The 27,795-nt window shown below is 39.3% G+C and overlaps 1 protein-coding gene across 8 annotated transcripts in view; it reads right to left on the bottom strand.

Annotated features, from left to right (window-relative positions):
- Positions 1-27,795, bottom strand: part of IKZF2 (IKAROS family zinc finger 2) — a 135,703-nt gene that overhangs the window by 92,298 nt on the left and 15,610 nt on the right. For 7 of the 8 annotated variants that reach the window (XM_077448332.1, XM_077448336.1, XM_077448334.1 and 4 more), the window contains exons 2-3: positions 23,800-23,848; positions 11,390-11,494 (exon numbers count right to left, since the gene is read on the bottom strand). In XM_077448332.1, the coding sequence (XP_077304458.1) occupies positions 11,390-11,494; positions 23,800-23,848 (154 nt within the window). Of the gene's footprint in view, positions 1-11,389; positions 11,495-23,799; positions 23,849-23,932; positions 24,134-27,795 lie in introns of those variants that run through there. The other variant, XM_077448333.1, reaches the window with a different exon arrangement.

Genomic DNA, 27,795 nt, shown 5'->3' with positions numbered 1-27,795 from the left:
CAAGCATTCCATATATATTTAAAAGTAGCAGAATCTTACAAAATAAACTTGGATGACAAAACAGCTAAAACACACAGTTGTGAAAAATGTACTCCCTCCCAGGGAGAAGCTTCTACAAAATCTACAGAATGTGTGCATTATATATTTTTTGTGCCTACACATAATTTACATGGATGTAGCCGTAAATATAAAAACACTGAGTGCACAAGATCTTGCTGGCAGCGAGATCCTGCTAAAAAAAAAAAAAAAGATAATATGCATTTAACATTTGAGCAATTTTTATAGGCGATGCATACAGCATTAATGCAGCCTATTGGTTGTGAGGACGAAAGCAGCTTTTGCCGCCTAGTGTCCTGCATTGCTAAGATGAAAGTTGCTCATGTATCCCCATAGATTACATTTGACGTGCAAGCTGTATGCATGTACAATGTAAAATAAAAAGTCCATAAAAAGGATTTCAGACGCAGATTTTTATTTTTATTTTTTTTAATGGATATGAAAACGGTTGATGAAATAAAAAAATTAAAACAAATAAAACCAAAAAAAAAAAAAACAAAGAAAAAAAAAAAAGTTTTTTTTGCATCCGTGTTCTTAAGCCCCCAAAAAATATATATTGTGATATACTGAGCCCAAAAACAAAACAAAAAAAAAACGTTTTTTATAGAAAGGGTTATGTTTTTAAACCTGTGTTAGAATCATGTCATGTGGCCAGTTCGATACAAACATTGCTCGGTGGAGTTCTTTATTCATTAATAAACTGTTTGTAGGGAAAAAAAGCAGATTCTCCAACCCTTTGCTTTCGTTTTATGTACATTCATTAGTGTACAGTGATCTATACCATCATTACTTTCCAACAAGCAGAAGTTTACACTTGTAAATTACAAATCCCCAATAAAACTGTCTGTTAGAGGATAAAGTATTCGTCTGACAAATGTGGAAAGCTACCAGCATGCCGGGGAAGCTGAGCTGAAGCATTTGTGCTGGAATCACCTGGCTCTGTTATCTAATGCTTGCCTCCCAGGAGACACTCACGCCACCGTTTTTAGAAGACGAGGTGTTCAGTTCTCTGGAGGCAATCATATAATTGTACGTTTTTGTTGAAATGCAGGTAAGGCCAGCTCTATTGAGATGATAGCTCTGGCTTGCACACAGCCTTTCACAAAGTACATGGTCTTTTGTAAGATAAAGCAGAGCAAAATAATCACACATGCATATTAGGCCTTATTCACAATTTTTCAAGGTATTAGAAAAAAGTCCTGCTTGCTGCATTTTCCAACAAGACACATTCAATGGAACGCATCAAAAAAAAAAAAAAGTTAAAAACATGCAGCATTAACACAATGCACTGCACCTAAAATGTACAAATTTGAATAGGGACCAGGTCTGTTCACACCAACATCCTAAACTAAGATTTCAGGTTGGTTATTCAGAATTTGTAGCGCATTGATAGCGCCAAACATTTACTCAACGCCAGAAGTGTCTTTTCAGGGCTTTTTTCCCCTGTTTTATTTAAAATTAAAAGTTTATAAAAAGGAAAATCCTGCCACGCAGGGGGTTCTCACTATCAGGCTGGGTGCACACTGGTGCGATGTTAGACAAACATCGCATGTGATTCACACCGCACTGCTGTGCAGATCACATGCGATCTTTGTGCGATGCAAATTCAGCCATATACATTGTATGGCTAAATTCGCATTACATTCGCACCAAAATGGTGCAGGAGCATTTGTGGTTCGCACTGGAATCAGATCGCATCGGTGTTCACACCCATGCAATCCGATTCCTGCACCGTTTGACAGTTTGCACTACGATATGCGTCATTAATTTTCTATTGACCCCCTGCAGTGACTCGTATAGGGCAGGGTGAACTGTCTGTGTCCTATGCGATGCGGGAGTCGGCACTGGTGTTGCGCTGGTTCCCGTATCGTGCCAGTGTGACCCGGATCTCAAAGCAACAAAACATAGAATTTAGCCTTGTGGCTCTCTTTGCAGCTTCACTGCTCAGGCCTTATGTCTTGGTCCTCCAGACCGTCAAACACAGAGTTCCAGGGCTCGTGCATAAAACACAGTAACTTTGTCAGCTTGACTGTTTCTCCTGCAGCTCCCAGCTGCTACATCCTCACAGGCTCGGGCCTTTGTCTTCCTTCACATACTGACCCCATCAGGAGGGTGAGGCCACTGACCTCTAAAATGAATGCAGTACACAACCGCATCACTAGTGTGCTTGCTTCCCAGAAAACCTGTCCCTGACCGCCATTTTAAACAGCGGCACGGGCTCGACCTGCCACTCAGCTTATTGCAAATTATATCTGTGTGATTAGGTTATTTTTTTTAAATATATTTAATTTGTAATATTAAATGTTTCTTTAATAGAGTACAAAACACAAATTACTGTATATGCACACAACTTAAAAGCAACTAATCACATCTTATTTTAGCCCTCTACGGTAAGCCAAAACGATTGGTCACACTGCGAAAGCTTCCCCTAACTGGAGTCAGAAAGGTGGGCTGATGTCATAGTCTCTGACTCAGCCAATCAGAGGAAGCTTTGTATTCACTGATCGAATACAAATGTGCCTATGAATGGATGAGTACCGCTCAGACCAACGCCATTTGATTCTGGGTATGAGACAGGAAGGTCTGATCTCACACCTTGAACACAGTGCTGTATACGGTATATAGCGTCAGCTACATGCAGTTTATACAGCACACCCAGGGGCTGCCCATGTTAGTGAGGGAAATATTTTGTTCAGGCCAGCTTGTAATTATTATCATTTTTATTATTTAAATAAGATCCCTACATTAGCCTGTGCCAGCAAATCAAACAGGTGCTGAGCTGCAAAGAGCCACATCAAACATAGTTCACAGCTGTAGGTGGCCCGTTGCCACTGGCTTGGAACCAACAATATACTGGCTTAGTCATTGAACATTACTGAAGCCTTCCCCATCTTCTGAGAATTAGATGAAAGTGGTGCTGACCACAGCTAGACCGTTACTTGAGACTGTGGTGCATTTTATCGGACAGCCCTGGAACATTTGTCTTGCTGCAGAAGCTCTGGAGGCCTCATTAGAATTTCAGAAATTGAAACAGTGTAAAACTGTAAAACTTAATGCTTCCAGCAAAGTGGAGCCATCAATAGAACGGTATTGCCGCAGTAAAAATAATTATCCAGCACACTTTCAATTTAAGTATTTAAGGCACATGGAAATAATTACTTGACCAAAACCTAATGGAGCGATGAATATTTAAATTACATTTAACACTAAATCTGAATTCATGATTATTTCATGTAAAGCCAGCACATATGCTCCAACCGCTACAAAGAAAGTCAAATAAAAATACAGAACGGGAGATAAAGAATATTTGAAAAAGAGAACTATTGTATCAAAAATGTCATTGCAAAATAGCTGTACAGAGAGAGAGAGAGAGAGAGAGAGAGAGAGAGAGAGACGCAGATTTAAAAAAGGGACACCATACCCATTTTTTTTAATATTATTTGTCAGCTGTAGTGAAAATAAAATTATATATAAATGTATACATTACACCTTTAGATATAAGGCACCCAAATCTAGCAGAATTTGAGAAGCCATCATTATATGTCTATGTGTAGTAGTAGCGTAGTAGATCAATCCACATTGAGCGTTTCATTGTTTCGTAGAGCAATAGGACAACAGACAGGTTTGGTTTGGGGTTTGCTCACTGATAACACATTATACTTTACACTCCCACAAGCTAGTGATTTTAGCTGTGTGATTACGCTACTAGAAATCTCCGATACTCCCCTTCCCTGAAGCCTCATACACACAAATTAAAATACTGGACAAATGATCATTTTTCCTCTTTTTTTTTTTTTTTTTTTAGTATGTTAGTGTGAAATAAAGAGGTTACTAAAGATATTCTCGAACAACAAAATACAACTTTGGAAGTGATGCAATATTTTCGTTTCAGAGCATGCGCGGTCTTGGTCACTCGATTTTTTTTGGGCCAATACTGTGCTGTATAAATGAAAAGATTGTTTGTTCTGCTATTGTGCAAGAGAAAATGTTATGCTTGTCCTTTTGGATACATTTTGCATGAACTGTCATGATTGGCTCTCGAGCGCTTTGTACTAACGATCAGATTATTGAAAGACTGGGTTTTCGTATTTTTTATTGTTGTCTGATTTTCTCACTGTATGTACTTTACATAAGAGGTGTGGAATTTTTACATAAAAAAAAAAAGGGACGCAGGACTGGATTTAACAATATTTGTTTAAAACATAAATAAATATAAATTAAAAAGGAACAAAAAAGATGGTGGGGTGTGTTGTCCTTCTATAAAGGCTGTAATTTGCCTTGCATGGGACAATCGGTTGCCCAGTATCAAATAAAAGGCTCCTATTCCATCATGTAGTATATGACTGCGCTAGCAATGAATAAGCCATCCTTCAACATCTCATAACTTAAGGCCCCTTTCACACGGGACGGAGCCGTAATGATCCGCCCCGTGATGATCCGATTGCTCAGTGGGGATCCCTCCGTTTATCCCCGCTGAGCCGGCGAATGACAGGGCGGTCTCTGCACACTGTGCAGGGACCTCTCTGTCATATCTCCGCTCTCCTCTATGGGGGATCGGATGAATGCGGACCGTATGTCCATGTTTTCATCCGATCCGCTCTGCAGACGGATAGAAAAATAGGATTTTCCTCCGTCTGCAGAATCGGACCATTGCGGAGACGGACGATATCGGGTGTCTGCAGATGTTCATCCGCAGACACCCGCTATCCCATAGGAATGCATGTATGTCTGTATTTCATCCGCAAACGGATAGATGAAATACAGACATACGTTCCGCATGTGTGAAAGGGGCCTAAGAGTTGTATGGGTTTTATTTATTTTTTTGTTTTTAAGATTCATACTTGCCTAGGTGGATGTAGCATCGGTCCGATGCCACATCTGTCCCCCTGTGCCTCTAACACTGAGAACCGAGCGATCAAACGCCGCCGACTGCTTGGTTCTCACAGCTCCATGAGCAGAGAGCTGGTGACAGTCAGCAGCTCTCTGCTCTGCCACCCCACACTCACTGGAGCACTGGGCTGTGGAGGGGGTGGGAGCAGCTGGATCGCTGAGAGCCTGAGCCGGGTGCCGGTCCAGGCATGTGGGCGGAAACGGACTCCATTGTTGTGCTCTTGCCCAAGTCTGGACTGGCTCTGTGACATCAGCCAACAGCCCGCTGTCTGCTGAAAACAGGTCACAGGAGTGCAGAACAAACTGCACTCCTATAACCCACAGGAGAAGTACAGCCAAATGAGCTTTACTTCTCCTTTAGTTTTGAAAGTCTTTTTAAACTGCACACAAAAGAAAAGAAAAAAAAAAACATTACAGAACACAGAAAAAATAGTTTAATCAAGTGTACATAATGCCTTCATACTGTGTCTAAATGTAAAAGACCTTCAAAATCTATTGCAGCTTCCTCCCCATTAAGCTTGAATAGAGTGGTAGGCAGGAATATTTTCCTTAGACAATTCAGCAAACTGCCTCTGTGTAAATTCATCGTACATCAGTATTATATCACCTCAAATGCTCTTTAGTAAATATTTTTTTTTTTTTTCCCCCCCATCTGTGTCCCATTGGGGAGATTTCCCTTTACTTCCTGTCACATAGCCAATACAAGAAGCAATAGAAAATCTCTCCAAAGTGAGGGAATCCCTGGTTGTCACCAGAAATACTGTTCCCATTGGAAGATTTACCTTCTATTACTGTTCTAGGCATGAATTCCTCCACGGGTGAACAAACAGCAATAAAAACCTGATAGTGGTTCTAATCCTGTCTAAAACAAAAAAAAAAAAAAAAAAAAAGAAAAAAGAAAAAAAAAAAATTGCCTTTAGTTCTAGGTTTTGTATGGAATCAGGATTGAAAGTCATGGCACACAAAGCTACCTGCTATCATAGGTCTGTGACAAAATTATTGTGTGATACAAGAAACTATATTCTCCATATGCAAATACCCTTGGCTGGTTTATTCAATCATTCACATAATGAACAGTGGAGAAACCCAAAGCATGTAACAAAATGTTTAATTCATGATAAAGTAGGGCAAAGTTCGCACTTTTATCAGGTTCTCACTGCAATTCAGGTTCCGTTAAAGAGATTTCCCATCACCTGCTGCCCAAGCAACAGGTTTACCCAACAGGAAATGAGGGGAAATCTCCAAAAGCAACACATTCGGATATAAAAATTACCCTGTCCGCTTTTTACTACTGTCCCTGATGTAGTTTTTCCTAGAAAAGACAATCACTCTGCAAAGGGCACTGCGGTTAGGTGCCACTGCAAAGGAATTGCACCTGAACATGCCTGCTGTATTTTGCCAGCAATGCAGAGCTATTAGGAATCACCCCTGATACGATGTGAATGGGGACTAAGTACCTGCATCTTTTTTAAATAGATTAAAGAGGAACTGAAGTCTGCTCATATAATTTGTAACAAAAACATCTTTGCCATTCTGAAGCTTCCTTCCAACCACTTTGCATATTTTATACATACTGTGATTCTGTACTTTCCAAATATGCTGCAGAAATCTCTTTGTCTTAGTCTGGCTGCATCCATTTTAACTGTGGGCAGCTAAAGCTGGTGCCTGTTCACTTCCTGGATTTATACAGATAAACAGGCACACCTCCAGCTCTGCAGCTTTCATTGGCCCTCTTATGACTCACCCCTTCTCCCTTCCTGGCAACAAGAGCGAGAGAGAGAGAGAGAAAACACAGGGCTTGTTTATGCGCCTGTGTGCATAGGCACATTACAATTAATGGACTGTGTTTTAGCGCAGTCAAAAAATAAGATGTAGTGAGCTTTTTGAAGATGCAGTGTGCAAGAGGCCCAAGTGTAAAAAAAAAAAAAAAAATGCACACAAACTATCCTGTCACAAAAAATAGGCATTAGTAATTGGGATCGGCGAATACTTGAGAAAAAGTATTGGTACTCGGTACTTGGTAACTTTCACTTTAAATAGTTCCCATTTCCTTTCCATCACCGTATAACTGCTATATAAAAAACTTAAGCTAGAATTAACATAAAGTTACACAGGGACTTCCATTCTGAATGGGAATGGGTCTGGGAACAAAACAGATCCATTCACAAAAAAACTTGTATTTATTTATTTTTTTAATTAACGAATACAAGGCATTCTCTGATTGGTTAAGGTGGAGAGGTGGGAGGCTGATGTAAATCTCCACCATAGAGAAAGCCTTGTATTTACTGGTGAGAATACAAGGCTTCCTGTGAATGGCTGACCAGCGCTCAGCCCAACTCAATTTTGTTCTGGCAGCTGATGGGAAGTCCCTGTGCCGCCACTGGAACAGAGCCGTGTACTGTATGTAGCTGATGATATATACATCGCTAAAAGCAGCTGCATCAGTTAGTAAAGGAAACTAAGAGGAAAGGTGATGGGGCAACAGCACCAAAATATAAATACCAGAGTATTCCAATGCTGCACCTAAAATTAGTACAAACTAATAAATCATGAAACAATATAAATGAAGGGTACAATAGGAAATTATAATAAATACACAGTGTTAACCAATTAATAAAGTCCACGAGTAAATAATACATCAAAAAATGTCCATGCCAAACATATGTGATCAAATCTTCTTGTGTATGCTCCAACACCTTAGTAAAAAGGAAATAGTTGACTGAAAGTTAATACGGAGATGGGCTTTAAATATGCCGCTCTGTGAGGCGCCATGGCTGTTGCAAAGTAAAACTGCCCTTAGCAGGCCATGGAGGTATCACTGCCCCTTTGCCCACTATGTGAACCTAGCCTAAAGCAAGGCACACACTAGAAGTTGTTTTAGTTCAACCCAGCAGCCCGAAGGGAAAAAAAAAAAAACACAGGAGGAGGAGTTTGTCATATTAACTTAAATTGGAACTTTAGGCTTGAGTTAGAAATGGGCTAACAGGCAGGAATTTTAATGCTTTGTCTCTTCTGCATTAAAGCTACTTACCTGCCTGGTACAGAACACACTGATCAGCGCTCGCAGCCATTGGCTGGCGACACTTATTGGACGCTGGTTTTCCCGCATGCACTTCCGGCAGAAGATGGTCGTTTGACCAGCTTGACGGACAGGCTGCTGTACACACTGGCCACAGGTTGGCCAGTTTCCATTGAACTGGCTGATATTCAGCCCGCCTGTACGAGCCTTAAGGCTCCTTTCACTAAGGCTCTGTCGAAGATTAAACAGCTACAAATACATCTCAAAATATCCATCCAACATCCAAGAGAAACTACCAGCATATAAAAAAAACTTTCCTGTCTTTAGAGAGACATTTAGAACTTGGAATTTGGACTTAAAGTAGAACTAATGGCAAACTCCCCCCATTTTGGATAGAGCAAGGGAGGCTTATAGCCCCTGTCAAACCATCTATGTCCCATTGTGGAGATTTCCCTTCACTTCCTGTCCCATAGCCAAACAGGAAGTGAGAGGAAATACCTGTAAATCAAGGAAATTCTTTGGGGACACCCAGGTCACCATAACTAGTGTCCCCATTGGAAGATTTCCCCTTGATTACTTTTCTGAGGACAAACCAAAATTTGGGTCATTTGTTTTACTTTCACTTTCAAGGAAAATGGTAAGCAGGACAGACAGAGAGGGTGAATCTCTTTAACAGGGGAACAGACAGCAATAAAAACTGCCAGAGGTTCTAAGCCCTCTCCACACACAAAAAAATAAATAAAAGTTTTGCCTTTAGTTATACTTGAAAGCTTTTCAGTGCACACAAAGGTTTAATGTCAGTCTATCTACAAATGATGTACCAATTGTGAGAGGATGCCCGCCAGCTACATCACCCACTCACTTCTACAGTCTCTAAGGGATTTATACCGAGATTATATATAGTTGTTTTTTTTTGTTTGTTTGTTTTTGTTATGGTGGTGTCTCACCCTTCCTGTTGGATTTTTTTATCAGTTTTACCTTAGAGAGTACAGCAGTGAAACTCAGTTGCTTGGCTTTATAACAGTTGTGGCTAGGAGCAGAGCTGGAAAATCTGGTGGGACAATCTTAGACTGAGGTTCCCAAGAGCTACAAGCATCCGGTGGGTGATCCAAACCATAAGAGCTATCAGTTCCGGGATTACTGGGACTTTCGATCTGATCATCTATGCTTTGTGGGTATTTGAGTGAGTGATTTGTTGAGCCAGCTGACACAAAATAACACAAAGCACAACTCAAAGGGCTCTTGTAGACTTTTTTTTTCTTTACAGCCTCTAAACATCGCTGTGTTAACCTATGTGCCCATGCACACATAGGCGTTTAGAGGCTGAAAAAAATAAATAAATAAACACACACACAACACATAATGTGTGCGTTCAGATGAGGAGCTTAAAAAAAATAAAAAATAAATAAATAAATATATATATATATATATATATTATATATTATATATATATATATATATATATATATATATATATATATATATATATATATATATATATATATATATTTTTTTTTTTTTTATATATATAATTTATTATAATATAATTAAGTAAAGTAAAAGAGGACAAGATATGACATATGCTTGCTAGAACACCATTTTCAAAGCCAAATACAATTATGTAATCGTTGGTCACGCCTTGCTATTTTGAGAAAATTGCTATTCAATAATGATCAATAACTTCAAGTGGAAGCTGTAGATAATCCCAGTATAGGTCACCGAGTGCACCAAGTTAGGAAAGCTTTTCCCCATTCAAGCACATCTTATGTTGGTACGCATCAATTAACGTAATCTCTATGGCTGAATTTTCTGATTGATAGGGGTCTGCGAAATAGGAACACACTTTTTTTTGCACAATATTAGTTCTCTGTTGCAAGGTTAATTAAAGTGGTTATAAACTTCAATCTTTGACTTGCACTTATAGGTAAGCCTCATTATAGGCTTACCTATAGGTACTGTAAATATCTCCTAAATGTGCACCGTTTAGGAGATATTTACTATATATGCAGCCGATTATGTAATCGGCACATGTGCTCTGAAGGAACAGTCGCCAGCCCGTTCCTTCAGAATCCTGTGCTGTAAACGGTGCCCCCCCCCATGCATGCGTGGGAGTGGAGTCATTGCGGCTCCCATCAGTCACACAGCCGGAGTCCACGGACCCAGGAGGAAGATAGGTGAAGATGGAAGCAACCACCAGCAATGACAGCGCATGACTGGAAGGCTTCATTTTCAGGTAAGTTTCGCATAATGTGTGAGTATGGGATGCATACTAGCACATTACGGCTTTACCTTGCAGGTCATAAAAAAAAAAAGGCATCCAGGGTTTTATAATCGCTTTAACACTTTCACATCACATTGTGGTCACAAACTGATTTAAAGTGTTTGTTAACCCACAGGGTACGATTTACATTATCCTCTTGGTTGATGAATCTAACGTCCCCCTGTGACTGTGCTTTATAAAAAAAAATGCAGCTATATACCTTGTTTACAGAATGCAGATCGCGATCACGTGACTCCCCCCATCTTTCTCTTCTCTCGCATTACAGCTGCAGCGGGCGGGGCCAAGGATCCCCCGCTGACGTCATTCAGGAGGGGAGGAGGAAAGGAGGAAAGAGATGGCCCTGCCTGCTGCAGCTGTCATGTGAGAGAGGAGAAAGACAGCGGGTCATGTGCTCTGCGATCTGTAAACAAGGTATATAGCTGCGTTTTTTTATAAAGCACAGTCACAGGGGGAAATTGGATTCATCAAACAAGAGCATAATGTAAATTGTACCCTAATTTGAGCAACAGAAGGGGAGGGGGCAGGCACGGACATGCTAAGACCAATGATGGGGCACTATAACTCCTAAGACTATAGATGGGGCACCATTCCTCCTGCTAAGACTATAAATGGGGCACCATTCCTCCTGCTAAGACTATAGATGGGGCACCAGTCCTCCTGCTAAGACTATAGATGGGGCACCAGTCCTCCTGCTAAGACTATAGATGGGGCACCAGTCCTCGTGCTAAGACTATTGATGGGGCACCAGTCCTCCAGCTAAGACTATTCATGGGGCACCAGTCCTCCTGCAAAAACCTATAATGGGGCAGAGTTTACTCCCACTGGCCACAGTCCACCCCTCTAAAGCCTGAAGAACAGCAAAGTGGCCTTTTGTTTAAAAAGTTTGCAATAGACACTAAACAGACACCTCCATTTCAACCATTAAAAAAACCAGTGTGTTTATTAGCAAAACCTATGCGATAATTTTTGGTGTCAATTTAGCAGATCTGTGTAAAACAACAGTTAGTAACAAGGGGTAAAGCCAGAAAAAGTATGTTGCTCATTAAAACTGACAAAATAACAATTGGTAATGAAATGCGGCACACGTTATACTTTTCTAAATATATATTTTACAATTGTTGCAAAGAAAAGCCATGACTTACTGCTTGCCATGTGATTTGGGGAGGAATGTTGTCCATTAGGTGTGCAGGAGGTCAGGTCTATGGCCATGTTGGAGTGGTCCCTCTCGGGCACAAGCTCATTATCACCTGGAAAAAGCAAAGACAACCATCAGAATGTATCTGCCTTTAGGGAAAGAGCCTATCGGACAAGAGGAATGCAAAATGAACAAAAGCAGAACGGAGCTTCATGCAGTTTTAAAGCAGTGTTAAACCCAATACTAAACTTGTATTATATTGCAGCTTAGCAATCATTGAATGTTGGTGTCAGTATTTCTCATTTTAGACTTCCCCTCCACTTTAGGCTACTTTCACACTGAGGCGCTTTACAGGCACAGCACTAAAAATGTCGCCTGCATAGCGCCTGTAAAGAACCTCTCCTGTCTCTGAGTGTATACACTGCTTCTAAAGCGCCCCTGCTCTTTGAAAAAAATGGGGCAGCACCGCCAAACTGCCAGCAAACCACCGTTGTGAAAGTAGTCTTATTTTCACCTGGTGATCCAGCCAGTAACACACATTATGTATTGGGGTGCAACAGTTTTGTTCCTTTTGGATAAAGGTTACATAAATGAATAAAAGCCAGTGGTAAATGGTTTGTCTCAACCCTCTAAATGTTACACCAGCTTGTTCTGGTTAAAAGCAAGCTTACAGGTCTGATCACCAAAGTAATAGGAAAGAAGGCCTAAAAAGAGAAAAACTAATGCAGCCATCACGTCTAAAAAATAGTAAGCTGAAATAGAAGAAATGTTTGCTTTGGATTTAACACCACTAAGGTCAAGAAGATGATCCAACAAAAAAAAAAAAATATCCTACTTTTGATCAAACCCCAAATGAATCCTTGTCTATCCATCTTTAGGTGATCCCTGAAAACCCTTCTCTTCAAAGAAGCCTATCCTGCTTCTTATGCCCCATACACACGAGCGGACTTTTCAACATCCAAAGTCCGAAGGACCGAGTCCGTCAGACTATCCGATCGTGTGTGGGCTGCAACGGACTTTTGATTCGCCAAAGTCTGACGGACTTTAGAAATGAAGCATGCTTCAAATTTTCCCGAAGGAACTCCGCCGGACCCGGTCCCCTTAGAAAACTCCGCTCGTGTGTATGCTACTCCGACGGACTAAAACCGACGCTAGGGCAGCTATTGGCTACTGGCTATGAACTTCCTTATTCGAGTCGGGTCGTACGTCATCACGTTCGAATCCGTCGGAGTTTAGTGTGATCGTGTGTGGCCAAGTCCGTTTGGCCGAAAAGTCTGTCAGAACTCCGTCGGAACTCCGTCGGAACTCCGGCGGAACTCCTTTGGAAGTCTGTCGGACATAAGTCCTCTCGTGTGTACGGGGCATAACTAACACTGTTTTACTTCCTCCATCAGCTCATCCCCCCACAGCTATTACCTTTTGTATCAATTGCCCCTTCCTTTTTAGATTGTAAGCTCTAACGAGCAGGGCCCTCTGATTCCTCTTGTACCAAATTGTAATGTAACTGTAATGTCTGCCCTCATAATTGGATGCCCCATAAATGACTCATACATAGGGGATAGGGATTTACACTTGAGCGCTGCACTTTATTTTTTGCATTTAAATCCTAACATCCACGGGGGATATTTGAGTGTCCAGCAGTTTGAGGAGGTTTTTCATCATTGTAGCCTAAGCGCCGTGAAACCATGACCGTTTTTCCCTTTGATACTTGTTTTTTGGCCCAGCAGTGTGTAGTTGGGAGTATCAGTTTGAAAAGCAATGTACTCTAGTAAGCTCATATAACTTGTCCCCAGTCTCTCACTATATTCTGATTTACATCTTCAGTTTCCAATCACACCACTGCATGTCCATACTCTCCATCAGTTTCCCACTATGTCTGCAGTCTGACAGATATACCCATTATTATCATACAGGATTTATGGAATGTCAGATTGTACAGCACTTTACAAAATACAGAAGAAACAGGACAGTTGCAAGACAAGAAGGCAAGGAGGGCCCTGATCATGAGAGCATACAATTTTAATTAGATATACGGTATACTGGGGGTGATTTTATAAAAGGAGATGAGCATGTTCACTTTTAAAGTGACATTTGACTTAGCTTCGTGAATAAGATGAAACTAACTGAAAACGCCAAGACAAGGGAAAAAAAAAAAAACACAAAGAATATTTGCATTTCCACACAAATAGATGGATTGGAAGTCAGAACAACTTCAACTAAGTCCCCAGAAATACAAATTTACAATTTTAAGCAAGCTTTGCCCATTTTATTTTCTTTCTCCTGTACTTGAAGCCTTGTTTATTCAATGAGAATACCAGGCGAATGATCGTCCATTTTTATTTGTTCTTTGCATGCTAGTCGCATATCCAAAATGAAGAGGTTACTAGAGTTACAAAAAATTCTCGTATAACAGAATACAACTTCAGAAGTGATGTAATGTGTTGTATTGTAATGTATTCTTTCGTTTCCAAGCATGCATGGTCTTGGTTTTCTGATTTTTTTTCAGAATACTGTACTGATTAAAATGAAAATCATTAGTTCTGGTATCTTACGAGAAAAATTTTCGTGTTTGACCCTTTGGATAATTTCACATGAACTGTCCTGATTGGCTTTCAAAAGCTGTGTACCAATGATCAGATTATCGTACAAATCACTTTGACAGCTGCATTTTTCATCCAATAAACTATTCATTTTCTACATACTGTATAAGCACTGCAAAGAAGTCAGGTTGTAAAGCCATATGGGGGGGGGGGGGGGGGGTCAACCATGATGATATTTTCAGATGCCAAATAACTTCCATCAAACCCAACTCTTCCCTTAGCTATCCTTTGTTGCATGGCCTTGGTAACCAGCAAGGAGTATGGAAGCAACCAGGTACTACAGTAGGCCCCAGATGTGATAGTTCTAAAATGTGCAAAATCATATATTTATGGCTACCTACTATACCTTCCACACTTGTTCCTTAAGTAGAGGGGCAAAATTGGGCAACTTAACCACTTTCAGACCGGACCAATTTGCTGGTCAAAGACCACACCACTTTTTGCGATTCGGCACTGCGTCGCTTTAACTGACAATTGCGCGGTCGTGCGACGTGGCTCCCAAACAAAATTGACGTCCTTTTTTTCCCACAAATAGAGCTTTCTTTTGGTGGTATTTGATCACCCCTGCGGTTTTTATTTTTTGCGCTATAAACAAAAATAGAGCGACAATTTGAAAAAAACACATTATTTTTTACTTTTTGTTATAATAAATATCCCCCAAAAATATATAAAAAAACATTTTTTTCCCTCAATTTAGGCCGATACGTATTCTTCTACATATTTTTGGTAAAAAAAATCGCAATAAGCGATTATTGATTGGTTTGCGCAAAAGTTATAGCGTTTACAAAATAGGGATAGTTTTATAGCATTTTTATTAATAATTTTTTATTATTTTTTTTTTTTACTAGTAATGGCTGCGATCTGCGATTTTTATTGTGACTGCGACATTGTCGGGGACCCATCGGACATTTTTGACACATTTTTGGGACCATTGTCATTTATACAGTAATCACTGCTATATAAATGCAGTGATTCCTGTGTAAATGACACTGGCAGTGAAAGGGTTAACCTGTGGGTGGCAGTGTAGGGGTTAAGTGTTCCTAGGGGTGTGTTACTAACTGTGGGGGGGTTGGGCTTTCATTTAGTGTACACTGATCTCTGCTCCAATCACATGGAGCAGAGATCAGCGTCACTAGTTGCTAGGCAGAATGGGAAAATGTTGTTTATACAGCATTTCCTCCATTCGGCCGCTCCGTGAGACGATCGCGGGGATGCCCGCGGCGATCGAGTCCGCGGGTCCCGCGACCGGACTCACGGGGGTCCCGACCAGCGCGGGAGCGCGCCGCCGGTGGCGCGCTCCCGATGGCACGGCGGCAACGAATATTGGACGTACATGTATGCCAATATGCCTGCCCGTGCCATTCTGTCGACGTACATCGTCGTGCGCTGGTCGGGAAGTGGTTAAAGCCAAATCACTAAAAACGTAAAGTTTCAACATGCTGTAACCTGTAGCCTCTTTGAGGCAACAGTCCTACAGGTTGTCCAATATAGTAAAGGAATAAATAAGAAAATATTTTTTACATAAAACAAAATTATAACATAACACCAACTGATAACTTCTAGTGATGTGGCACAGTGGGGAGCAATAGTTGAACACATAATAGTCACCATCAATACTTTGGTTTTTACGTAGATGTGGAACCTCTCTTTTTTTGGGGGTCTTTAGGTAGTATAGTAGCCAACAGGGTTTACTCAGTACGCTGTTCTAGGACATACGAGTAAACGATGAGAAGAGGACCTCAGCAATCTTTGCACAGAGATAAATCTCCATGATGCCTTCCAAAAACAAACTCCTGAGGAATATCATGTCTGCAACAGGATCCCTCTCCTCCTCACAGAATGCTTTCTCCCAAAGTCTTAACATGTTCTTTCCTGTGGATGCAATTCCCAGCTAGAAGGGCATTCCATCGCTTAGGGATTTTTATGACTTCTCTCAGTTAAGAATTATTATCTGTAAGAACTTTTAAAGCAACCAGCTTAAAATTTTGAGAAAAACCAACACAACTATGCTGTATACATTCTTGTGGTGATTCATCAGCAATTAAAATAGAGCAAAAAAAAAAAAATGGTGACATCTCTTCTAAAGAAAACAATGCAAGTAGGTCTTTGCCAGTGAAAACCTTGCTGGACGTGATAATAACAATTTTCAAATGTTCAAAAGGACAACTGTACAGAATAAATATGGAGGTTGAAATTTCTAGTTGCTTGGCTGTCACGCAGAACTTTTAAACTTGCAAGTGCAGTCAGATGAAGGAAAATTTCCAGCAAGATTGATAACTCTGGTGAGGCGGCTTCCACAAAGCAAGGTTTCCATCAATCTGCACCTGACAGTGGCTCAATCCATGAGAAAAAAATAAAAAATAGAGCCAAACTGGAAGAAAGTCTAAAATAATTATAATTCTTAGTAAAATAAGGCATTAAAAAAAAAAAGCCAACGCGTTGGGGGGGGGGGGGGGGGGGATGGGCTGGCAATATCATTTACCCTTCATCAAAGCTACAAGAATAAATACTGATTTTCATACTGATGAAAAATGAGGACGTGTCCAAATGAAGTGTAGACATCATTTCTCATCATTAGGACTATGTTTTATCTTTTTTTTTCTTGTAGCCCTGATGAAGGGCTTTTCTAATGCCTTGGCTGTTATAGTATATGACTTATTTACCACCAATTAAATTTATTTTAGACTCAGCGTTGGCTTCAAAATTATCTTATGCACAGAGGTGGAATAAGGATGATGATCAAGAGTTCTGACCATTCCCTACTCACAGGTCCTATTTTTTGGTTTTGGATAGAGTGGTGAAGAATTAGAAATCCTATAATGTTTTACTGCCGTAGAAGAGAATCCTTCAATTCATGTCTAGTACAAAGTTTGTCCTCTGGACTGGTAAGATTACACAAATGTGAAGTAAAAATGTTAAGTAGGGGAATGCTAGGACCTCGGTCAGATTTCGATTGTCCGTTTCCCTTTTGCAGATTTTCCCTCACCTCCAGGCTAGCAAAAGTTTATCATCAGACCAGAAAGTGAGGGATACCACCCTAATAGAGTCTGGAATGGCAATAAAATCTGACAGAGGTTCCAGTCTTTCCTCACTCTGTCCCACACTAAAAAGAAAAAAGTTTTGGGTATAGATGAGTTTTGAAAAACAGAATTAAACCCAGCCAGAGGGCTGAATGGAAAGAAACAAAAAAAAAAAAACATGCCAATGAAGTAAATGGAGGATTCCACCCTTCTACCTCCCCCATTTCAGGACATTGTACTCTGATAGCAGCACCCGCAGGTTTCAAAATGCATTGATCAGCGGCTACAGCTGCTGATCAAAAAAAATAAAAAATTAAACGATTAACTTCTGTCAAAATGATTAGGATGGTTTCTGCTAAACCAGCCAAATTACAATACGTGTATGGCCAGCTTTAGGGTATTTCAACTCCACTGGAGGAGCAATGGAGACACCTTTGGACAGCAGCATTGTCATTCTAGGGATTCGGTAGGCAGCATCAGATGAACTAGCAGAATTAGATGTACTTGACTCACATGATCATCACAGGATTCATTTGAAAATATTTCAGTATATGGGTAGTTTGTGCCCACTGCATACAGGAGGTGTCCAGTTCTAACTGATCTTGGAAGAAGAACCATTTATACAGGATGGATTTTATAGGGAATCGATATTGTGCCGCCAAGAAAAAAAAAAACTAAAAAACTCCTGGCTTCTGTTCTGTACCTAAACATTTATACTCAGCCAATACAAAAATGTCCATGTCTATCCCACTGTTGCTAAACAAGCTCCAGTACATATGGTACCAGCAGACCCTGTCAGTAAGGGCCTCTAAGGGACAAGAGCTGTTGGATGAGTTCTTAAACCCACGTAATAACTGCAACCCCCCTGATAAGTTGATATCGAGACCATCTGCAGCCAACCTTCAACAACCCCTCTCCAAAAGTGAAGCAAGGACAGTAATCTAAGTCATCATTACTGTATGGCATGCATTTGGCAACCAGAGATGCCCAAAAATGGTCAGATTGTGCTTACATGTCCAATTAACTTCTTGTGTTTATAGTCGGTTTTAAAAGTATACTAGTTCTTTCCAAGTACAGACAATAATTTATCTAATTTGTATTGTAAAAGATTTAGTATATACTTTTAGACTATCAAAACCATATATTGAATTTAATTTGACATGCAGGAATAGCCCTTTATCTGTCATTAAGGCCCCTTTCACACTGGGGCGGGAGCTGCATCGGCGGTCGTTTTAGCTGCGGTATTCGGCCGTTAGAGGGGCAGTTTAACCCACGGTAGCGGCCGAAAAAGGGTTAAAATGGCCCGCAAAGCGGCGCTTTGCCGGCAGTATAGCTGCGCTGCCCCATTGATTTCAATGGGTAGGAGCAGTTTAGGAATGGTGAATACACCGCTCCTTCACCGCTCCAAAGATGCTGCTAGCAGGACTTTTTTCACCGTCCTGCTAGCGCACCACTCCGGCTTTCAGACTGGAGTGAAAGGGGCTAGTTTTTTTCAGGAGCTATATAGACGCTATTTTTAGCACTGTAGCGCCTGAAAACCGCCTCAGTGTGAAAGGGGCCTTAGTGTTAAATGCCACAGAAGTCCTATCTTGCACTTTGCTAGCCCACATTTATATTGTACTGTGTCAAGTGATATAAAGCCAGTTAGCACCTAGGATTAGATATATGTGGAACAGCACTGCAGTACACAGTAAGTGGTAAATTAACCATAGCTTGGCCTCTCTACTGCAAGCTCAATCACCAAGACCATGGCACAATGCTTCCCTAATTCAAAGAGCACAAAAAAAAAAAAAAGAGAGAGTCCTATTCACTGTAGGCAATAGCCATTAACCCTCCAGCAAAAAAAAACAAACACTTTGTTTAAGGTAAGGAGGAAGAAATACTGTACCTTAGACAATACCTACTGTACCTTGGATAACACATTCTACTGCAGTCATTCTTAACTAGAGTTCCAGCTGCATGGACCCAAAGCCATCTATAAAGGGTGGCATTGTGACCATCACTACAACAGGGAAATTCTTCACATTCCCCCCCAATAAACAGTTTTTTGAAAGGCTTCCCCTAGAACTGATAATTATTTCAAGGGTGCAGTAAAATGGTAGAGTAATGCCCTGTTCACATGGTCGGACTTTCCGAAAGAAAATCTGATCGTGTGTGGGCTCCATCTGACTTTTGATGTTGGAATTTCTGGCACACAAAGTTTGAAAGCTGGATCTAAAATTTTCCAAGCATGCTCAGAATAAATTACAAGACGAAAGCTATTGGCTACTGGCCTCTTTATAGTCCCGTCGTACGTGTTGTACGTCACCTCGTTCTGAACTATTGGATTTTCCGACAACTTTGTGCGACCGTGTGTATGCAAGACAAGTTAGGGCCAAAGTCCGTCTGAAAAAATCTGACGGATTTTGTCGTCGGAATGTCCGATCGTGTGTACAGGGCATAAGACCTAAGCAAAGGAGGGAGGTGCATGGTAAAAGGGTCCAGCTATTTTCAAATGAATTCAACCATCTTCCAAAAAATAAAAGATTAGGTCAACCTACCACAATCAGTTTCCATTGAAAACATGAAACTGCTGATGGTAAATATCAAAGTGCAATGAAAACCTGATTAAAAATCACTGAAGATTAGCATTTGTATAGCCAACATTCGAAATGTCCATATTACAATTATAATGGGTAATGTAAAATAACGGTTTACTTGTGTATCCCACACAGTACCTTAATCTACTTTGGGATCCACATATGGTCATTATTTAACAATGGATGTTCCTATATGTACAATTTGATCACATTTAACACATGACAAATTTGATTTGGTACAGCTTTACACTTTTGGCTAGGTTTCTTCTTTTTGTATACAAACTATATAAACTACATGGAAAAAAAATTAAAACCACTGGACTGTAGCAAGGAACCAAAGGGTTAAAACAACACCTACTTCTTTTATATCAGCCTTTCTCAACCTTTTCAACACAGAGGAACCCTTGAAATAATTCTCCAGTCTCGGGTAACCCCTGCTAAAAATTCGAAATCTGCAACTCATGATACATAAAGCCCCGTACACACTATCAGATTGTCTGCTGAGTTTTTCCTTCATATTTACCAAAACCATATAATATGAGGTCAAACCTTAGGAGTTTCAATGTGTATGCAATCAGGCAGGCCCTTCTACTACATGGTTTTGGTAAATCTGAAGGAAAAACTCAGCAGACAATCTGATAGTGTGTACGAGGCTTTAGTGTGATGGTCAGCGGGAAGAATGGTCCTTACACTTGTGGTCATTGGGAAGAATTACCTCCTTACAGATTGCTAAAAAAAAAATCAATGATAATTGTGGGAACTTATCCAGAGAGGGAGAAATGGCCCAATGCTGAAGGAACCCTAGGGTTCCACGGAACCCTGGTTGGGAATCACTGTTTTATATGAACACAAACAGAAACAAAAGTAAAAATTAATTTAAAGTCAGTAAAATAGGGGAATGAATGGAACATGCTAGACTACGAAGAATTAAATCAGGCAAATAATTTGCTGAAATATAAAAAAAAACTCGATATGCTCTTGAGTACCAGGGCAGCTTAAAACATAATATACATTATTTTATACCGTTTTAAAGTTTTCTGTCATTCAAGGCAAGGCAGGTGGAAGTAAATGCAAAAATATAGTAGAACAGCAAGAGACATAACAGGGGGGTGATTTTTGTGCTACCAGCAGCAGATCAGAGGGGAGGCTTTCACTTGCCCTTATGGCATGGGTGCTCAATCTGTGGCCCTGCAGCTGTTTCCAAACTACAAGTCCCATCATGCCTCTGCCTTTGGGAGTCATGCTTGTAACTGTCAGCCTTGCAATGCCTCATGACTTCTAGTTACACAACAGCTGGAGGGCCACAGATTGAGCACCCATGCCTTATGGAGTCACTACTACACTGGTCCAAAATGCAGAAGACTCCACTCACTATTAAGAGAACAGTGAAAGAGCTACATCTTACTCCAAATGGGTGACTATGCCAAAAGGTTAGCAGTCCCACCATCCCTAGAAATTTGTCACCAACAACAGGAATGCTAAGAGCTGTACAACAGTTTTTCAAAAAGATCTGATGCAATTTCTAAGATGCGTAGCGTGAAGAAAAAAAAAAAAAGAATGAAAACAGCATGGAACAGCCTAGGGCAATACTTGTGTTGAATGCGGTTCACCAGAAATTCAGCCGTTTTCAATAAAGCATGTTCCCACCAATGTGTTGTGTTCGTGTGTTAGGAGAAAAACAAATTCCTGCTTTTTAGTTCACTGAACTGCAATTTGCCATTCAGGTGAACTCTTCCCAAAAAAGCATAGCACGTGAATCAACACAATGCACATTAACCCATGTACCAAGGTAGAAACAAGTCTTTATTTCCCTTAAAACCAGTACAGAAAAGACTAAAACACTAGCACATTGGCATGTATATAGCCTTACGGTGATCAGTGCTCTATATGGTGGTTACAAAATGCACTAGGAATAGTTTGGTGGCGTACCACTGCAATTCTGCTGACTTGTAAAGAAATGCAAAGGCCTGATGTTAGCAAAATGCACGGTCTACAAAATCTTCACATTGGTACTCCTTGCTTTTCATTTTCATTATTTGTTGTCTTGAATTTAGTTGGCCTGCTACTATAAAAGATCTTGATTTAATCACTGTATTTTTTTTGCGGCTATATCTCTGCAGGGGTACTTGCTATAAACAGATCAAAGGTTAAGTCCAAAACATAAGAATTCCTCTAATGAAGGTCTAAAGCATAGCAAAATATTGCACCGTGTTAGCCATGAATGAATGCAAAAAGTTAAGAGTTTAAATAATACCCTTTGTTGGCAAACTTCAGTCAGCCAGATGGGGTTCAAGTCATCCCCAAAGCTCCCATCTTTAATACTTAAGTTAGTCAATATAGGATATCACTTCAACTCCAAAAACTTTCTGTACCATGTTTATATATTTTGTGGGCCATCATTTGATTCTTTCACATCATACCGCACATAATGCATGTCCAGTAATGTGCATTTGCATGCATTCTTAAAAACATTGTATTGCATTTATATGCATTTTCTATGTGCTTTTGCAGGGAACACCTTTTAATGTAATAGGGTCCTTTCCTACCATACTGCACACAAAAATGCACTTTAACACCCTGAAAATGCATGATGGCATGCATGTTAATGTTTGGCCATTGATGAGCATTTTGCAGTTCCCAGTTTCCTGGAAGGCGCAAAAAATTAACTTTCACTTCACTTGCATCGTGTTAACATTTATTACATTAAAATGCTTACATGTTGCATTTTAAAGACAACGCACTCCACACGTACATTATGGGTTTTTTTTACGAAAGGCAAATCCACTTTGCACTGTAAGTACAACTGAAAGTGCACTTGGAAGTGCAGTCGCTCTAAATCTAAGGGGTAGATCTGAAATGAGGGGAAGCTCTGCTGATTTTATCATTCAATCATGTGCAAGCTAAAATGCTGTTTTTTATTTTCCTTGCACGTCCCCCTCGGATCTACAGCGACTGCACTTTCAAGTGCACTTGCAGTGCAAAGTGGATTTTCCTTTAGTAAATAACCCCCAATGCTGGGGTTCAAACCTAAAGTAACACTGTTGCAGTAACTGGTGTTTACCCAGTGCAAAAAAATGCAGGACACTGGTATTAAGCCCTAAAAGTCTTGTGAAAAAGTCTTGTGGCGACTGTCACTTTAAAACAGTGAGGGCATTATTTCTAAACGCAATTGGTACAGAGTTACGAGTGAATGTAAACTAACTGTAAATTGAACTCAACATTTCACCCAGCCCGCATATTTTACTTAGTCTGCACCCTTTCCTCAAGCAACATATATAAAACGCCCCGTGTTATGGTAAAACAAACAATATGACATTTAGGTGTCATCCAAGGGCTTGGTAACCAAGAAGAGTGGTGCGAGTTTAGCAGATATCTTACTAGGAGCAAGGAACAAATGCACCTGTCACTTTAACGCACCAAGGTCCTGACACCATACACCCTGACTACCTATCTCCAAGGCTTTGGGCTAACCTGGGCAATGGATATACAATCACCCAAGAATGCTGGTTCAGCAAGTTTTATGCTCTTGAAGCTATGTGCTCTGATAATAAGGGGGGGGGGGGGGGGGTAAAAACAGGCCTATTCATAAATACCTATATAAGATGACTTATGTAGAATGTTGCAGCTAACTTTTAACACTTTAACTTCCACCAAACTTGGTGTGTAAAATATGCATTAGAATGCTAAACAAGCCAGCAACACTTACAGAACAGTTAGTAAGACTGCAGTCCTCTGTTTTCAGGGTCAATTCTACATTTTTAAAGATTTGAATGAAATGCGTGCCTAAAAATATCAGTTTTACAACATTGGCTGGCGAAAAATCCTTTAACCCTAAACTTGATCAGGACTATTGAGAGAACTTTGGCTTTTCGATTAACTTTTTATTACAAAAATAAAAAAAAATAAAAAAAAAAGTGTCAAGATGGGTTGTCCTAGGTGCCATCATGCTTAGATATACCCACTCAAAAAAAAAAAAAAAATCCAGAAAAATTATTTAAAATTTTCCCAACGTCCCCAACTATGTAATAAGTAATTCCTAACCTGCCAGCCACATCACTGAGTTAGACCATTTTCACCCTATTTTCCTATGATCCCATTTCTACATAAAATAATAAAGAACAAGCAATCTGGATTCTTCCACAGGCAAATGAAGTACTAACACAAGAAAAGCAGAGCAAAACTTTTTTTTTTTTTTTTTAATAAAAAATTGCCACTTACTAGTTACATATCCATCGGGTCTCTCTGTTTCCATAGTCAAAGAGCAGTGCTGAAATATAAAAATAGGACATCTTCAAAAAAAATGGAAACCTTCCACAGGCAATAAATGTGTAATTTGTACAAAAGTATTTACATTTTTCTGTTGCCTTGGCAGTATTGTACATATATCTGGGCCACCTGCTGAGATCCATGCCTTCATTTTTTTTATGATGTACAAATCCAAAAAGGTAGGTGTCTGTTTTAAGTGTTTTGAAAACTGACAATATCCCTCGCAAATATTCTTTTTTTATTATTATTTTGTTTGTCTCCGTGACTTACATTGCAATCCTTTACTTTTCCCTATAACTTAACAGACACAAAAATAGATTTCAGTAATCAGTGCATGCATCACCTCCCGATTATATATAATAATAATAATAATAATACATTTTAAGTATTAATAATTAGATATTTTGGTTAATAATATTTGATATATTCTAAATAATAGATATATACACACCACACACACACACACACACACACACACACACATATACATATATACAATTTTTTTTTTTTTTTTTTTTAACCACCTCCAACTAGCATTTTGCTTTGAAAATGAAAAGAAACATTTCAGGGTAAAAAAAAAAAAAAAAAAAGCAAACACAACACACTTACGCAAAAACTTTAGATTTCTATTTAGGCAGTTAAAAAAATAAAAATAAAAAACTGCCGAAAATAAAGCACAATAAAATATTGATGAGGATGCAGACACTCTACAAGTACACAGCATACATGTACCTATGTCCCCACTGTCAGCCGAGTGCTTGTCACAAGCTAAGGTTTTCCTGTGTTAAATGATTTAACCCCCTCTGAAACAAGATGTTGCTGTGCTATACGTTACACCATCATCGAAGGGGGAACCTGACATCACATTAACCTGTTGTGCACCAACTGCTACACCAAAGAGGAACATTTATCTACAGGGGAAAAGGTTTGTCTTAGATACCCAACATCCTCCCACAAAGGAACAGAATTTTGGCAATTTGGCACCAAATCTTAAGTAGGTCGCAACTTAAGATATATCACAGAAGAAGGGAAAATAAGTCCGTTTTGACAGCTACAGATAACTATTTTGTTTATATATGTGTATGTGTGTGTAATAATATATATATATATATATAAACACACACACACATACATACATACATACATACACACACATATATATATATATATATATATATATATATATATATATATATATATATATATATATATATACACACACACACACACACACACACACACACACACACACACATATATACATACGAGAAGATGACAGTTTTAGCAACCAGTGTGGATTTGATGTACCACATTGCCAGAAGCAAACGAAAGCCTTGCTGCGCAAACGATTATTTAGGAAAGAGGAAAAAAGGGTCTTACCTTACTGATCACAAAAATAAATAAATAAATAATAAAATAGGATGCGCTATTTTGTTTCTCCTACCCTTGTTTGAAACTACAATGCTGCATGTGAGTCAGTTTCCTCTACAATAGAGAATATATAATATTTGCTGGACATGGACCTGGTGTGTGAGATTAAATAATACATGCATTGCACAGTGCAGCAAAAAAAAAAAAAAAAAAAAAAAACTTACTGGACACAGCCTATAGACCGAAAGGACTATGCGGTCAGTTTGTGATTGCTTCCTGTGTTGGTTCTGATCTCTTGGACTTTACATTACACAGAATCCTTATGGGGCTAGCTTAACTCCTTGCTGGCACAGTTTGCAAATGGCATCTTAAAATCAAATGTCCATCATCAAAAATAAATAAACAGCCAACTGAGCGCATTTTTCCTCCCGTAAAAAGAATTCAATTTACAAACTTCCTTTTTATAATGAAAAGCTTTATTTAGCGCAGCAAAAAAACAAAAAAAGTAGATAATATTATAATAACATATCAACTAATTAGAAACCACATTACACTTGTGATACTTCTAGCTGATGTAAGCTATAATCTGATAGGCTGCCATCAGTTCCCATACATCATAACCGTTCTTTGTTCTGTACTGTTCAAGATTTGATAAAATCAATAACGTAACGAAGCGATTGTCTGATGACAGTGTACTCCGCACATTCAGTGCAGGATAGCATAGTAATATGAAAAATAATGGAATATAGGGAGAGAGTGATCTGGGAAAACACAATGTCTTGTGGAGTGAACTGTCATATAAGTGGCAAAGTAGAAATACGATGAAAAAGCAGCAACTCGTCAAGCTCTACAGCCCTGATCTACATCACAGGCCAGGAGGAGGAATGTTCTTGTCACCTCTTCCCCATTCGCTTTTAGCTTCCAAACTGTTCCAGCACTGCCAGTTAAATTATTCACAACCAGCCATTTCTGTATTGATCCACCAAGTATATTTAGCTCCTGCTCCTGGAATTTCTACATTACTTACTGGAAAGTAGGCTGCTTCAACTCTCGTCTCCAAATCACTTCCCAAAAAAGTAAAAAAAATATATATATAAAATTCTAAATGCTGCATATTTTAAATAAGCTCTACCCCCCCCCCCCCCCTTCTCTCTCGTCCTCTCCTTTTCCTTGTCAGACAGATCAAATTGCTTTCACAAGTGACAGATAACAGGTTTGTTTCAACATGTTATAGACCAACCATGTAGAAAAAAAAAAAAAAAAAAAAGTCAGAAAAAAACGTCTGAATATAGGAATGGCAACAGGTTATAGATGGAGTAGCCCCTGAGCGGTGGGTCAGATGGATGCCCTGGAACTAGCACTGATAACATCAGGTCCGGAATGCTAATTCAAATAAGTTAGATGAGATATGGAATAGACATGCCATAATGGAAAAGCAGGTTCTGATGTTCTAATGTGACAACGAGCAAACAGATAGCGCTCCTCTACACTACAGATACAAAAGACCTGTCCACAATATTAAATGTAAAATCAAAATTTGCTAAATGTAATCCATATTTAAAAAAAAAAAAACTGCACTAAGGTCATTTCTTTTAATGGCCACATATTGCCATCATAAGACATAATGGGGGTTATTTACTAAAAGGCAAATCCACTCTGCACTACAAGTGCAAAGTGCACTTGAAATTGCACTGAAAGTGCACTTGGAAGTGCAGTCGCTGTAGATCTGAGGGGGACGTGCAAGGAAAATAAAAAAACTGAATTTTAGCTTGCACATGATTGTATAATAAAATCAGCAGAGCTTCCCCTCATTTCAGATCTACAACGACTGCACCTCCAATGCAAAGTGGATTTGCCTTTCGTAAATAACCCCCAATATATACTAATACAACAAACGTGACATGTTATACGTACATTTTCAGTTGTACAATATATCTCTATATTATATATATATATATATATATATATATATATATATATATATATATATATATATATATATATATATATATATATATATATATATATATATATATTATAATATATCTTGGGAATGGGTCATTTTATGGATTTTCCTAACGACCTCTTATATTTGTAATTGAGAAACAAGATCTCATGCATTGTATAGGAATCCTGACTGCCTACTTTTTAGGCTGCTACATTACAACTAAAACAGTCACTTTACCTCTTTGATCTGTCAATAGTAACCATAGGCGTACAGATACTACATGTTACATGTACTCTCAGAATTGTGCAGAGGGATTTATATATTGCATGTTACAATTTACCCCTCAAACAAAAACTTCTCAGAAGTACCCCAAGTTGTACATGCACTACATGCCACAACGAGCCTCTTCTAAATGGTCACACTTACCCTTAGGAAGAGTACATTTACTACATATTACAATGTACTACTTCAACCTGGCACACATAACTTTAGGAGTACCCCTACTATGTATTACAAAGGACCCTTTGAATCTGTCGCACGTACCCTTACGAGTATATATATGCTATAATATATCCCTCCAATCTGTCACATGTACCACTGGGGGTACGCCTACTACATATTACAAAATA

This window comes from Lithobates pipiens, unplaced genomic scaffold (assembly GCF_037356315.1).
Source record: "Lithobates pipiens isolate NorthernLeopardFrog02 unplaced genomic scaffold, aLitPip1_a1.2 Scaffold_22, whole genome shotgun sequence".
Classification (NCBI taxonomy): domain Eukaryota; kingdom Metazoa; phylum Chordata; class Amphibia; order Anura; family Ranidae; genus Lithobates; species Lithobates pipiens.
This window is presented reverse-complemented; position numbering and strand designations above follow the sequence as displayed.